The 15,585-nt window shown below is 53.8% G+C and overlaps 1 protein-coding gene across 8 annotated transcripts; it reads right to left on the minus strand.

Moving 5' to 3' along the window:
* Nucleotides 1-430: 430 nt before the first annotated feature.
* Rtnl1 (Reticulon-like1) lies at nt 431-15,159 on the minus strand. Of its 8 annotated transcripts, none has more exons than XM_068776752.1 (8): nt 15,058-15,159; nt 14,025-14,954; nt 8,548-8,583; nt 2,441-2,648; nt 1,726-1,827; nt 1,506-1,612; nt 1,057-1,162; nt 431-626 (listed from the first exon to the last, which is right to left on the minus strand). In XM_068776752.1, the coding sequence occupies exons 2-8, from the start codon at nt 14,713-14,715 to the stop codon at nt 572-574; spliced, it is 1,305 nt and encodes a 434-aa protein (XP_068632853.1). In that variant the 5' UTR covers nt 14,716-14,954; nt 15,058-15,159; the 3' UTR covers nt 431-571. The 8 variants fall into 8 exon arrangements, with proteins under 8 accessions (XP_068632853.1, XP_068632854.1, XP_068632855.1 ...); XM_068776753.1 differs by having other exon boundaries at nt 14,025-14,977; nt 15,058-15,142; XM_068776754.1 differs by lacking the exon at nt 8,548-8,583.
* Nucleotides 15,160-15,585: the final 426 nt, after the last annotated feature.

Genomic DNA, 15,585 nt, shown 5'->3' on the forward strand with positions numbered 1-15,585 from the left:
GCGCTAAATTATGCTATGAACAGAATTTAGACGCCCGTGTGGTTGTACGTGAAGTGTCAGCCGCGCCCACAGCACAGCGAGCGCAGCACAGCGAGCGCAGCACAGCGAGCGCAGCGACACGGCACGGCGAGTCCTTCGTCCAGCCGCTGCTGATGTCGCAGACTCCCATTGACAGGCAGCCGCTTATGCCAGGTAGCTCCAACTGATATTTCATGATAAGATAGACAGAGCAAAGATTGTCGTTTGAAATGCTATCTCGTCAACGCTCAATGTTTATTTATAATTCACATTTACTTTATTTTGACAAGCAGTTAAAATAGTTCCTTGCGCGATCAAATACAAATAATTAGGCGCGTCAATGATGGGTCTCGTTGGCACCTGGAGGCCACGTGCAGGCCGCGTGCGGCGGGGGCGCAAATGAAACGCGGGGTTCGCTTCGACAGATATTTTAATTTAAAATTTCAAAAAGCAAGTACAATAACCTCCGCTCGACTCGCCGCGTAAAGCTTTACACGTAAGGTATCTTTAATAGTACACAATAAATATAACAAACGACGCCGCGCGGCGCCGCCTACTTCTCCTTGTCGCTCTCCGCCTTCCGGCCCAGCGGCACGGCCGCGCGCACCCTGCGGACACACACAGCTCAGCACAGATGCCGTCACAACAAGTTCACACTCAATGAAACAGCGAAGTAAGCAATAGCCGATCGTGCACAAGGAGTACACGATCGGCTATTGCACCGCCATATATTTTAATAGATCATGTATGAAATCTCTTTCTCTTGGGTGAAGCGGAGTGTTTGCAACGAGAGGTAAGCATTTTAAACGAAGGCACACGCTGGCATGCCCCGGGGAAAATGAATTCATTGTGCAACAGTCGTTTGCAATTGCTCTGTAGTGCACAGATTAATGTACTGAGAGCAAAGAAATTGAGTCCATCCCGGTGACTAGCGCCAGGGACCAGTATATCATCAGGGAACAGAAGTATAAAGCGAGGCAGGTACAAGAGAAATATTGTGGTCAGAATAATCAGTGAGGAATGGCAGAGGATACCCACTTGGCCGAAATCTCGTTTATCTTGGCGCGCGCCAGCTCCAGGTTGGCGTCCACCTGCGCCTTGTTCATCTCGTACGCCTTCGGCAGCGTGAACAGCGCGATCCAGCCTGCAACACGCGCCCGCCATCAGCACACGTTTACGTACCGACGGTCCGCTCTGTACTCCGCGAAGTACTCGGAAGTTTTTATTTATTTATTTGGAGGGAGAAGTTGGACATAATTCTATCTTCTCGGGCGGTCAGGAAACCTTTCATACAGAAAATTCAAAAATAATTCACCAAAACTAAAACACTCAAAGTTAAGATGCCGAGCTACGCGCCGTCAAGCGTTCCCCAGCCGCGTCCGGTAGTGGAGGCCGGGCTTCTTGGTGATGTCCTCAAGCACTCTGAAAACACGCCGCGCCCCCGATCTTACGACACCAAAAGTGTGCGGCAAGTGAAGGGAACGTACCGAGAATGATAAGCGTGATGCCGTTGAAGCAAGCGCCCACGTAGGTCAGGCACCACAGCAGCACGCCGAACTTCAGCGAATCCACCAGGTCCTCAACCAGGAACAGCCTGCAATGGAAGATTTAAGTCTGAAGCAAATTGGTTAACGCTTTCATACAAGTGCACAGGCCTTGGCGGTTGTCCGCGACGGGTACTAGAGGGCGCACGCGCGGTGCCGGTACCTGCGCAGCTCGTGCGCCGCGGCGTTGAAGTGCGCGGTGGCGGCGGCGGCCAGCGCCTGCGCGCGCTCCGCCGGCACGCTGATGTCCTTCTCCAGCAGCCATCTGAAACCGGACAACACGCGCTGCAAATCCACACTACGACACGCTCCACGGATAATCACACTTGCCTCTTTTACTACACTTTTTTGCTAATTAATTTTTTGACCGTGTTTCCGTTTTCTATTAAAACATGAAGTGCTGTTAGAAATGCTCTGCTGTAAATCTTTGCCAGAGGCCCGTGTGCGGCGGCGGACGTCGTTCTGCTCGTGCGCTGACGATGATCATAGCCCGACGTCACCACGCGCTCCTTAAAGTCGCGTAGGTGTGTAGTTTTCTTAAAAAGCTAACACGCAAATATCGTGGATACAGATTTGTAACACATTGAAGATTTAAGAAAATATAAATTCATTGACATTTTATTGTAATTCTTGTATGTTGGCATTCAAATTTGTATTAAAGAGTCCAGCGTACGTCACGTATTTATGCCCAGGTGTAATTGTAGTACGAACTGGCTGGCGCACGCGTGGGCAGTCTAGTTGGTAAGTCTTGCAGAAAGGTTTATTAATTTGATGGCGCGGGGACGTGACCGCGGCAACGGGCCCGGCAGAGGCCACACTTTCTCTTTTCGCACGACACGTTGCACTGTCGATGTTTGCAGAAGTTGGTGGGGACTCACTTGAAGGGGTGTCCGTCGTTGGTCTTCTGCACTGCCTGCAACACGTTGCGGTAGACGCGCAGCGCGAGCGCCGCGGCCAACGCCAGCAGCGCGGCGTACGCCAGCACCGACACCACGGAACAGCTCGCCAGCGCCACCAGCAGCACCAGCCCGCCGCCCAGCGCCGCGCCCGACCGCGCCGCGCAGCGCCAGTAGATCAGCGACTCCACTGTGGACGGCGCGCCGGACGGTTAGCAAGTGCTAGCTTGTTGTCGAACAGTCCAACTCACGTCTCCGAGCGATCGAGGCGCCATCTCGGGCGCCGGCACTGATGTTTCGGCGGCACCGCGGCACACGCGAACCCTCATCGCGTAACTAATTACCACTTTAAAGTGTTTAGTTGTTGTTAAAACAGCAGCCGTAAACCGCGCGAGATCGGACAGCGAGACACAAATGATTACGCTAAGCTACAGCGAGCTGCGTCCACACCGGATCGTGAATTGGATTAAAAACAACAAACGCAGCGGCAGCCGGCGCGACTTGCGGGTCTTCCCTGCGCGGGACCCGTTCGTCGCGCGTGACGTCACCGCGGCGCCGGACACGCGCCCGCTAACTGTAAACCTGTTCCTGCGACGAACGGCTCCGACGACTTCTCACGGAGACGTTCCCATGGGGATCCGATCGCTCACGAACAGCAGCAGCGCGCACGCACCATGAACTACCTAATGCTAACGACGAACTGGCCACGGGTCATATTCCCGAGCCATACGTTACCGCACGGCTCCGCGCGGGCTCGCCTACACGTCAACAATTTCAACGGCAAAGAACTATCGCGTACGGAATCCAGTAAGCGTCCCGCTCAAGAGAACGAAGGCGTTCGTAAGGAATTGAGTTGAGTTTGTGTGAAGCGCGTTATAACAGGTGAGAGGCTACCTGGACCGCGAGGGGGAAGCTCCGGGGATAGTTGCGCAGCGTGACGCGGTGACTGTCTCGGACGCGCCATGGCAGCGGAGTGAACGGCGGCAGCGGCGCGGCCACGCGGCCGGGCCGCCTCCCCGCCCCCGCGCGCCCACCTGCCCCCCCGCAGCCGCACACGTCACCCGCCGTAAGCGCCGCCGACGCGACGCCGCGCCACGCACGAAGCGTTACTCCGCGGCCCCAGCTCGCGCACGTATTGCGATGCAGTCACCCAGCTGTGCAAATATTTCGAGGCGCTTCCGAAAGCGAAGAGCGTCAAAGGCTACACAGAAAGCTTCCCGGTAACCAAAAGCGCCACTCACGCAAGTGTGGCCGAGAAAACTTACACCTGCGGTGAAGCAGCCGGCCACTTCACCGCGTGCCCCGGCATCTACCCGCAAACGCGGGGCCGGGCCGCCGCCGCCGCCGCCGCCGAGCGATAAGCGCGCCGATAACACGCGTGGAGATGACACCGCGCGCCTCTCGCCGCGCTCGATAACAAGTTTACACTTTTTCTTTTAGGTCACCTTGTCCATAAGAGAAGGGAAGAGAAAAAGTAAGAATAGTTCCTGGGCGCGCAGGCTCCAGGGCAGAGTAATGTTAGTTGGGGGCGCGGGCACAAACATGTTTATTTGGCCAATACGGATCGCGTAATAGAACAGCTACTCAATTATTTATAATTGTTGCTTCCGAACACTTGGCGATATTGTAAGGAAAATTTGAAAAATAATGTACATAGCATCAGATAATCTGGAACTAAAAATACCGGCGCATTCTTCCTCGTTTATAGCCAATAAACGAGGAAGATCTTTCACCGCGCAGGCCGTTCGATTGTGGAATGATTTACCGCTGAATACAAGACGTGCTAACTCACTACCTATTTTCAAGAAAAAGGTAAAGAACCATTTACTAGACCTATAATTATCATCTCTTAGTTCATTTCTTTTTCTTCTTGCTTCTTTCTGAGGCAAGTGCGATCGAACCAATACTGATCGAAGTCAGTTAGATGTTTTTATTTATTATTCTATTATATTTATAATATGTATTAAACCTTTTTTATTATAAATACTATATATGTTAAATATGTATGTATGTATGTTTATGTTCATTCGTTTGTGAATATGTATTTTTTGTACACGTAAACTACCCTTTATAAGTACTTTTATCTTTTCCATACTATGGTTATCTGTAAGAGATTGCCTTGTGTGATAAAACCGCCCGTTGTACTTTTTTGTATATTATTGTAAAATTTATTAAATGTATCTTATCGTGTACAATAAAGAATATTAAATAAAATAGCATAACACTAACAGAACAACAAGCTGTCGACATATGGACGAACTGGAGAATACGTTTAATGTGTCGTCGAACAAGCGTCGCCCTGCGGCTTCGCTCCTCGCTCTGCAGCCGAGTGAGCAGAGTGAGCGCGCGCGAAACGAACGGGCTGCTCTAACAAGTTAAATCTATCAACTCCTCGCAAATTGTTCGAGACAGTGGCTGCTAATAAAAGTGAACACACAAAAAAAGTACTTAATGTTCGCTACGAGCTGCCAGACAACTTTTTGGTTAAAACTATTTAAAACTACCCCGCGATGCGCGCCCGGCACACGCCGCGACAAAGCAAAAGACCAGCTTGAAGATACAATTAATCAACATCGTTCCTGAATCTTCTTGTATCGTCGCAGAAGCCACGGGCGCACAGAACGTCTAGAAAGAAACATTCAGAACTGTTTTTAGCGACGCCGTATTTTTGGGGAGGTTTTATTTTATATTGTTTATCTTATGACACAAAAAAACACGGTGTGTTTGATGGCGGCCACTCGCAGCGCACGCTACGCGGCTGCAGCGCTGCACGCGTTGCCTGCCCGCTTGCGCATCGAGGCCGCTCGGCGCGACGCACGCGGGGACTAAAACTTTTAGGTCGTCGCATAGAGGGTCTCGCGCGGGGAGGGTGCGGGGGGAGGAGGAAGGAGACAGGACGCGCGGTCGTTGCCGCGCAGCCGCATCGATCGTCCTCGCGCGGGCATGAGCGGTGCACACATGGCCGTCTTTTATGCGCGCATCTACTTGTAAACAAACGTTGCAGCAAGCCCACAGAGATGTGGCAAATGTGATGAATCGAATACAGTAAGCGCTGCGCACGTCCGCGGCACACTCGCTGCCCGGCCCGCACGGCCGACGCCATCGGCGCTCCGTCGGAACATCATCTGTTCAAGCGTGGGTTGAGCGTCAGGTTCGATGTTCCCGAAACAACTGCGCTTCCTTACACGAGTTTACATAATAGTTTTGTCGACGGCGTCGGTGGATGTGGAATTGGAATCCCAAGCACCACGCTGTCGGCGTTAATGTTCGAAGTCTCGAATTTTTGGACAAACAGAGTGAGACCGAGAACGCACAAACAGACTGAGAGCTTGATACTTTACATGCCAAGCGGGCACCCGCATGGATTATTCGTGCTTCTTTTAACATACGTAGTGAACGGCAGTTCCCGCAGCTCAACAGGCGTCCCGGCGCCGGGCGCGCTCGCCGCCATCGCGGTTTACTAAATGCAGATCACGAAAATGATACCCAAAGTATTAGGGCACCAGCGAGCACCGCGTGAGATGCACACTCACCGCCGACAGTCCCTTGCGACCGGAGCTGTCCGCAATCCGTCCAAGTACAGCAACGATAATGAAGCTCACGGTGCTGCCTGGCGGCCGGCTCCCCGGGTACTGCTACACTGGTACACTACACTTACAATAGAAAGCCTCCGAGGACAACTGAACGACTTCGACTCCGCACCGTCGCGCTGTCGCAGCGTTTCGCTTCACATCACCACTTCCACCGGACCTACCGTAGCTCCGACATTTTCCGACGCTGCCATGTATTTCGCTTGCCGGCTTTTATAGCTTAAAGGAACTCGAGGCTCACTGATTCCTGAATCTAGGAGGTACGAATCACGCGGGCCGAACGTTCTGAAAGTTGTCTGCAACACAAGCACGCACGCGCACGCACACACAGTGGCTAGGCACGCTTAAGCCGAAGCCAATGCTGCCGTGCTGCGCCGCGCAATCTTGCGGTCGTTGTTGACTGATGCGTTTGTGGTAACATGTACTAAGACAGGTTTGCCTCGCGGAAACTCCAGTATCAACTGTTAATTGGTACTAGGGATTTGTCTCAAAATCAATGTACGTGTGGCGCGCGGTACAAGTTTTTAGCGCAGTTGTAAATAAATGGCTACCGGCAAACAGTCCCCGACAAAATCAGACGGCGGGCGCGTCCAGACGCCCGGCCAGTGCGAGCGCAGGGGCGCAGGGGCGCGGCGGTTCGGCTGCCAGCGAAGGATCCGACGGCGAGTTTATTCCCGGCGCATTCGTCGGCGGCCGACGCCCCGCGCCCGCCTCATTTTCTTTTTAGCCGCCCAAGCGAGCCGCGTCCAGCGCACCGACCGCCGTTTGTTCATTGATCCTTGCAGCTCTACCGGCTTTGCTGTGTCTAAGCGCAGCAGCCGCCGGGTTCAAACTGTTTTACGTTATCTAAGCTCTCGACTTTCTCGGAAGCGTCGGCTTGTGGCTAGGCTCGGACCGCGGCGCGATCGCTGCTAAACTATAGGAAAATAATGCTCTTTTGTAGGTGAACAACTCCTACACGTGAAGAAATTAAGTAGGCCGAATCCTTCTTAGAAAGTAAATAACTAAGCCATTTCAACGAAACATTGAGAAACAATGGCATCACGCGCTCCGGCCGAGTGGCGCTTACGACATCGCTTCACAGAGCGAGTGCGGTGACATACTTGCGAATAGGAAACTTCGCGGCACAAAAGTTTCGGAAGCTCCGACAACCGACTACGGCACGCGGACAGTCGCGGCCGCCGCACCGCACAGCTCGGCTCTCACCACTATCGAATGCAGTCCGCTGCGCGCACCTCGCCTGCAGAGAGGTAAGGAACTAGCGACCACCTACTCCCAGGGTCCAAAAACCTTGACATTAAGGAATTGCTTGGGGTTATGTTCGTCATCATCATATTAACCGATAAACGTCCACGGGAATGCACGGGCCTCCCGCAATGTTCGGCACGATGATCGCTCTTGCGGTTCCCTTATTTCCTACTAAATTCTAATTTTACTTGATGATCACACACACGAAGCTGTGACAGCGGAGGGTGAAAGGTTGGCTCGCGGGTTCGTGTCCTGACAAGCAAAAAGAGATGCATTATACCAGCATTGCATACTGGTGGAGCGGGAAGACATCGTGTGGAAACTGGTGTAGTCTAGGACACAGTTGCAAATATTTGAGACAAACGACAGAATCGAACACGCGCGGCGGATGATCCGACGTGACCGACGCAGCCCCTTAGGAATTTGCACGGACCTACCTAAACCTAAACGACGCGACCCCAATGTCGAGCGAGAGTTGGGCGGCTCTTCCGTGATGCAGAAACTACACCGCCGAGGCCATGCCGCGGGGCCACTCGCAATAATCGGCGGGAGGAAGCAAGGTGATGGCGGACAACAATCGTACATTCGCGCTGCGACGACGGCTTGCCCTAGCACCGATATAGTTTTGAAGAAAGGTTTACCCTTTCGAACATTAAAAACGGCAAACAAGATTTTACTTGAACTTGAACTATATCTTTGATCGTCTACCAAGTTTCCGTAAGAAAAATTAGTTTCGGGAATGAACACCGTCAAGTCCCGCGTCAAGCGTGGTCCGGCGCGCGCGGCTCTGTTTACGCGACGTAACTAGACACTTGCGAAAGGACACGTCGAGTCCAAAGTCACGGTGCGCTACCGGGCAGCGCTACAGCGTCGGGTTTCCTCGTCGCGGGAACAAAACGGGCAACCTTCCGGAACAATTAACGCGCGCCCGCCCTCGTCACGCCGCGGTAATTATTCCACAAGGTCGGTGCGTCAACAAAATACAACTTCGAAAACGCCGATCGCATATGTTGATCTTTCATTTGTCAATCAGACGCGCGCGGAACTGTCCTCCGGCAGCGCGCCGGCAGCGCGCCCGGTAGTTATTTGTGTGCAAGCTGCGGCGCGAGCGACCAAGCCGGGTTAGTGGTACGACAAGCGACAGGGTGTCAAGGTTGGCGCGGCGCCGGGCGGCGGGGGGCGGAGGAGGGGAGCAGGCCGCTCGCCCGCTCTCATCGATCGCCGCCGCCGTCGCCGTCGCTGTGCACTCACCTTCCGGGTGCAGTCTCTTCGGGTCGAACCAAGCATCTGCAAGAGAAGGCTGCGGGTTAGCGGGTTAGTCGCGACAGAGAGACAAGCGAGAAGCGAAGCGCGCGCGGACACTCACGCGGGTCGAGAACGCTGCACAGCGGGGGCCCGGAGTCCGGCATGCTGACGCTTTACGTAACAACGCACGGCTGCAGGCGGCGGACGTGCGAGCGCCGCGCCCGGCTGTCGCGTCGATACTGGGTCGCGCCGCCGCCCCGCGCGCCGCACCGCGCCGCGCACGCGCCCCGCCCGACCCCCCTCCCGCCCCCGCGACGCGCACTTGTGCGGACGAGTTGGCAGGGATGCAGTTAGTGCGTAGTTGCGATGCGTTAGTACAAAAAGCTTTATGTGTTCCCGACACCGTGCCCGAAAACTTATTGCGCACTCTTTATGTAATGCTGCGGCTCTGCGGCGCTGCGGCGGCGTGACTCACCGGCGACCGCGGCGGCGGCGCTGACTCACGCGCGAGGCTTCTCCCGCGGCGCGCCCGCTCGCTGCGCCGTTAAATCATGCAGCGCATTCAACGCACGTGCCCGCGCGCCGTCCTTATGAACGCTCTCAATGCCACACAAATACTTCAACGCAAAATAATATGAGAGTGTTACAACAAACCGCAGCAGCTACGCACGCACATACATTTTTAATTTTTGGGGCAAATTTAGTAGGACTCAATTTCAATAAAAAGTCTTCAACGAACTACGCGCTGTACCGGTCCCACGGGCCGGTCGCCTTCTAAGTAAACTGTGAAAAACTTTCATTATTTTCGGGCATGAAGTTGTTTAATTTTATAGCTATGAGTGGCCCTACCACCACTCCGGGAGCGAGCGCACAAAGGTCTACCTCCGAGTTGTGCTATTTTATGCTTGGATAGCGCAACAACCCTAGGATTTAGAGCGACTCCAGTCAAGACTCCGCTACCCAGGAATATATAGGAAATAATAACACGAGGACAGGTCGCCGCGCCTCGCCTCCACGCGTTAACCTTGCTCGGCAACGCGCCTGACGCGCCTGTCGCACCGGGCAGGGCAATGAGAGGTTGCAGTTTGACCCGCACGCTTCCTCGCGCCGCGCAAGTCCCCGGACGAGCCGAATCGGATGCTTAGCGCGAGCGCCGCGAACAATACTCCCGCGCCGAGCGGCCGCCTATATATAGCGCGTGACGTCACGCCGCGCACCTGCCGCGCCCGCCACAACCCTGCCGCGCTGCCAGCGCAGTATGTACAAATAATCGAGCATTTACTTTTGTATCAAGACCTAACAATCATTTGAAGTATGTATCGGAGGATACGGAAAGAAATTCCCGAAGCTTCACGGCTCCCTGGATAGTAATCAAGTAAACGAATTTCCCAATGGGCGACGGCGCCAGGCTGCGCGCCCGCTGCAGCATCACACGGTCCGGTCAGGTCGTGCAGCGGCGCGGTGACGTCACGCGCCGCCTCGCCGCGCCGCCCGGGAGTATTTTAGGCGGCGTAAGACGCCGCGGCGGGCAGCGAGTTGGCGCGCACCGCGGAGACATTCTCATTTGGAAGCGCGCCCGCCCGCAGCGGACATGCGTCGCAAAGCGGCGCCGCGCAGCGGGGCGCGATCGATGCGACCCGCGAAACCCGCCCAGCACCCCGCACCCCGCCACGTCTGGCTCCTTGGGGAAAACCCGGGGGCGGTGGGGCAGGCGGGCGTGAGCTGCACGGGTAACGCGCGACCCGCGCAGCTGGCGCCGGCTGCAGCCGCTCGACGTCAACCGCATCGAATTAACGAAGCTCGGCCGGCACTCACAGCCAGCGGCATCAAGCGGCAGAGTCTAAGTAAAAGATACCGATGATCCTACACAGGCCTGCTGCGGGAAGCTCGAAGCCAACAAAAACTAGTCCTAGTCTAGTCCTGTAGATCGAAATAACCTTTTCGCGACTAATCTTTTGCTAGTTACATAAATTTGACAAATTTTAATAAAACCGATCACTCCTCGAAATTGCACCAGTTCGTCTATGTATATGCTTCCAACGCGTTTTAATACAAAGCAGTTGGGGGAGCAACGTCCCGCGGCGGGAATCTTGACGAAGTATACAAATACACAACACACACAAACAAACAAATTCCCAAGTAAGAAAAGGACCAATATTTAGCCACTTCCGCACATGCAGTGGCAGTCGTGCAACACAGTGCACCGCCCGCCAGCCCGCTGATAAATGCGTATGCGGCACACAATGCGAATCACCCGATTAGTGTCACTGTCACCGAGGCGGAAACTGGACGCAATTGGAGAAATCGCAACACCACCGCCCGCAGCGGGACCTTCGACTAACAAACACAACATGTGTATTTGTAACTTGTTAAGCTGGTGTATTACGCTCGCATGAGGGTTATCAACGTGGAGGGCAGAATCTCTCTCTGAAACCGGCAAGAACCAGAAAGAGGCGAACGGAATCCGCTGAGAACAAATCCTGCTCGGAAACGACGCCGTCAGCTAAGCCTTCGTAGTCGCAGGAATTTAGACTGGCTCGCAAGATTTACACTGATAGCTCGTATCAGTGTAAATATAGCATGGCGCGAAGAACTTATCGAGATGCCGGAGTCCCTCATAACACACATAGCCAACACCGAGAGTGTTTCGAAAATCTAGGAGATTCTGCCCGCCCCCGCCTCCTCCACAACAAAGAAAGACAACGACGTTTTATAAAATACATAAACTCAACAACAAACATTATTTTTGTTCCAGTGGGCACGCGCGGCGGCCGTCCGGCGCTACGATGCCGGCGACGCGAACGCGACCAAATCCACTTCAATATTTTATCTACCCACGAGGATTCCTCCCTGTTAGCGCGAAAACTTCTCAAAAAAAAAAAGAAATATTCTTAGAATCTAGTCCCTCAACATGCCCATGCACCAAATACTAGCTAAAAAGACACATTAGTAAAATTGTGAACAAAGTTGATATAATATAATACAGAATAAGTGGAAGGATTTCATACAAAAACAAATGACCGCTAGCCTTGACCCGGCCCGTGCTGCCCGCTCCAGCCTCCGTGTTGGATGGCGTCCTGAGTGGGACGACTGCTATGAACAACGCGGTACTAATACTATGATCATCCAGTTAGCGGGAGACGTCAAAAACTATGTAAAGTCTTGAATTAATGTTTAGACGCGGTCCGACTGCCGCGAACAAATCTAAAACTCAAACAAATACGTTTGTAGAAGCGCGTTATTTTGTACCTTACAAATGCAAGTCGCTACATTCTAGCAGCGGCAAGACGTGCAGCGGCATGTCGAGCAAACGTTTCTCGTGTAGCTGCGTCCATGCAGACCAGACTGTGCGGCACGGGGGAGAACGTATAAACAATACTTTGAGAATGCGATGACCGTTTGCGCTCCCAGAAGCACCGGCCGGCTCAGATAAAAGTGCACGTGGCACACGAGCACGTATAAAGGAACAGAGGCCGCGTGCCGATGGCAGCGCTATATAAAAGGCCCCTTTGCGGGTTTTGTGAAAAGCACTCTGCAAGTGGGTCAGCGCGGCGTCTCTTGAGGCGCACGCCGGCGCCTTGCAATCTTACTGGGCACGTTCAAACTAGCGAGCAATGACGCAATCTGAGCAAATGGAACTCTCTTACCAGATTAATGCCCGTGCGATAAGCTGTACTCCAAAGCGAAGGACAACACTTCCGCGCCCGACATGCAATTCAACACGGCGAGTCCATGACTAGTTTATGCCTTCCCATCTATGAATCCCACACGAGATCCTCGAGAGAAGTAGAAAAAATTCTAAGACTACGTCATCGCGAGTGACACTTACGTGTAGGCGCGCCTGCCATAGCGGAGTGGTCCCGGTGCGCGAGTAACAGCGCGTGCGCTCGCGACGGCGCTGCGCCCACTTGTGAGCCGTCGCTATAATTAGCGCGCCCGCCCCGTGCACGCCGCGAGCCCCGCACCGACCCCGCGTCGACCCCATACGGTGACACTGCCGACGCTCACGCAGCAACAACATCGTTTTTGTGACAGACTGCACGCCTAACTTCAGTTTCCGCGAAGTGGAAACCCAGCAGCCCGTGGATGCTTAGCCTAAATCTTGTTTTTCGGACAGGAGCTTCGGCCTTAATAACTAAAAACCATTACATAGACTGAGTAATGATTTAAAGGTCCACCAGATTCATCTTATGAGTCAGTCAAGCGGACGTTTCAAGCGGTGGCTGCAGGGCCGGGGGAGAGACTATGAGTGTTGCATTCCGAGACACGAGTGCCCGGGAAATACGCGCCTCGTTGCTGTTGCCAACACCCAAGAGGCTAGGCTAGGTGAAGCGAGGGGTACTGTTGCTATCACTTCGAAAAGTATCGACGCTGGTAGTGGAAGCCGCGGAAGATGAGACTGCTACGCTTGGAGAAAACCGGTCCGTAGGAAAGCAATATCTTTAATGGACAGCCTTTTGACGTCGTACCGTGTTCCTCTCTCGCGAAACGACCGCCACTATCCAGCTTCAACTTCCGCGCGAAGGCAATGCTATTTGATTTGGATGCCAAGATGTTACAAATCGCATCAAATCACTTTCTGCGTCAAACAAGGCGGGGTTCCCGGCGCAACATTTTACTGACATCGATCCGTTTTTGAGATGGCTATTGCGACCAGAGAATATATCGCAGTGTGCAGTGGCGCGTTACCAGAGGGAAATATTGTAACAATACGTATCTGAAGAGTGCAAAGGCAGCGCAAAACCTCGCCGACGAGGAAGCATTTGAGCACGTACAGCTCGGCGGGCCGCCGCTGCGGCAAGTAGCGGCCGGTGCGGCGGAGAGAGTGGACCGGCCGTGTCAACTTGCGAAAGGAAAGCGGTTCGCGCCGCGAACTGATAACAACAGGCGCGACAGCGCGATAGGCAGAGATAAGAGCGGGCGGAGCTCCGGCGCGGCGCGAGCGGATACAGCTTCCGAGCGCGGCGCAGACCTCGTTGCCGGCGCCCGATTTCTTTGTTCCAGCTAGTGCGGCGCGCGGTGAGAGGCTCGCGCTCGCCCGCCGCCGGTCAACGCTCTTGCCGCTCCGCCACCTCTGCAGCCCTGCCGCGCCCCGCGCCCGCGCCTCGCACACCCGCGCACGCCCGCGCCGCGGATTAGCCGTGACCGATGCAACCACGCAATTATTTCTAGACCAAATCTTATTCGGAGTCAACTGCACGCCGCGCCGCCGCCCGCTGCCCGCCTGGCAAAACGTTTTCGACAACAGCCGAGAACAAATCATGACTTCAATGAAATTTTTTTCATGACACGACGATATAAATAAAAAGCTTCTGACCGAAATACATTCGTACGGCAGAGACGGCGACACCGTGTCCACGCTGCACTTGCTACTGCGTGACCGAGCGAGCAGGCGGGCTCCGGTGACGTCATGCCGATGACGTGCACGGCGAATGGAAGGCGGCGCACGTCGACTTAGTAAAATAGATAAGAGCAATGCTTACCCAGTCCCATCTGGCAGAAGATGACCTCGGCCTCGATGACGTGCGCCGAGGGAGCGCGCGTGGCTCGCTTCTCGGCAGATGCGGGCTCGGCTAGCGCGGGAATGGCTTCTGGCTTGGGAGCTGGCTTGGACTCGGACGACGGCACCGACTCCTGCGACTTCGTCACCACAGGTCGCTCCTCCAGCTTGCTGGTAGCGGCCGGCTCGGTCTGTCCGAGTGCAGGAGGCACGGCGGCTGCAGACGGGGCCGGCACCAGAGGCTGCGCCGCGACGGGAGCGGGGACAGGAGGCGGCGCCGAGAGGGGCGCCGGCACGAGCTCGGACTGCGGCGCGTCGAGCTGTGCGAGCGGCTGCGCGACCGGCTCGGGCCGGTGCAGCGGCGACTCGCCCGCTGTGTCCGCCTCAGACTCGCTGTCGGTGAACTTGTCGGCGATGTGGTCAGTCAACTTATCGGCGACGGAAGGTGCGCGAGTCGTATCCACGAACTCCTCGCGCTCCATGTCTAGGAAGTTCTGCGTGGCGGCGCGCGACTCGACCGGCTTGTGGACCGGCGACTCGCCGAGCTCGTCGCGCTTGGGCTCTACGTGCTCGAAGTCATCGGTTGAGTCGTGCTCGCGTTTGAGCGGCGGCGTCGCGCCGGCCGGGGCGACGTCTCCGCTCGCGAAGTCGCCAAGTAGATCCGCGGTTTCCATGCCGGAATCAAATTTATTAATTCGAAGCGATACTACAGACGAAGATCGATAGGGGTGCGGTGTGAGCGAATGCGCGAAGGTGCGCGAACGGAGGGTGCTGCCGGGCGTCCTCGCCGTCACGTACTGAGGTGTGCGCCGCGCGCCGGCTGCCGCTCTACGACGTCACGCAGCACGACCGACACTATTACTCATCGCAAGCTGCCCCACCGGTGTAGTGGGGGCGGGGGACACCGCCGATCCTGCCCGAAATATAAAAAAAAAACTAAAAGTATTACCACTATAGTATTTCTACTTACAAATTACTTACAGAAACACAATTTTTAAAACGGAAAATAAAATTACCTCAAAGGACATAAACGGGTAAATGTAGCGAATAAAGAGCTAAAACGAACTCCGCGAAAAAGCAAATGCAACAAATTATTGACTTTAAGTAATCTGCTTTACCGACAGGGAAGATTCCCTCTATGATTCGACACAGATTATATGATGTCTGAAAAGGACGAGATTTTAATGGCTGTATGATATTGTTGATAGCTAATATATCTGTATTTTATTTTATAATAATTTAATGAAAAATGCTATAAGCTTTATTTCCATTCTAATGTACAAACTCTTTTTTCTTTTTTAAAAATATTAATGTATGCTTAAATACTTTTGCTGTTCTAGCTATGAATATAATTTCAGATGTTCTCCGTATTAAAAAAAAAATTAAATATGTATATCATTAAAATATAATTGTTAACGTTAACCTAATCAGTAAACATTACCAGAAATCGTATTTCCATCTTTTGTACTAACTATTTAAAATATAGAGACACTTTCATTTCCTCCAACAGAAATAAAAATATTAAGAAATTTCTTTTAATAGAA

Source organism: Battus philenor, unplaced genomic scaffold (genome assembly GCF_028537555.1).
Source record: "Battus philenor isolate CCGP_79_NKW_IND1 unplaced genomic scaffold, ilBatPhil1.0.hap1 SCAF_12, whole genome shotgun sequence".
Classification (NCBI taxonomy): domain Eukaryota; kingdom Metazoa; phylum Arthropoda; class Insecta; order Lepidoptera; family Papilionidae; genus Battus; species Battus philenor.

Bases quoted from the DNA above. Each gene is read 5' to 3' on its own strand.
- Rtnl1 (XM_068776752.1), bottom strand. From the start codon at position 14,715: ATGGAAACCGCGGATCTACTTGGCGACTTCGCGAGCGGAGACGTCGCC. The intron at 1,163-1,505 runs GTACGTTCCCTT...CGCGTGTTGCAG, and splicing joins CATCACGCTTATCATTCTCG to GCTGGATCGCGCTGTTCACG. The intron at 627-1,056 runs GTGGGTATCCTC...GTGTGTCCGCAG, and splicing joins ATAAACGAGATTTCGGCCAA to GGTGCGCGCGGCCGTGCCGC.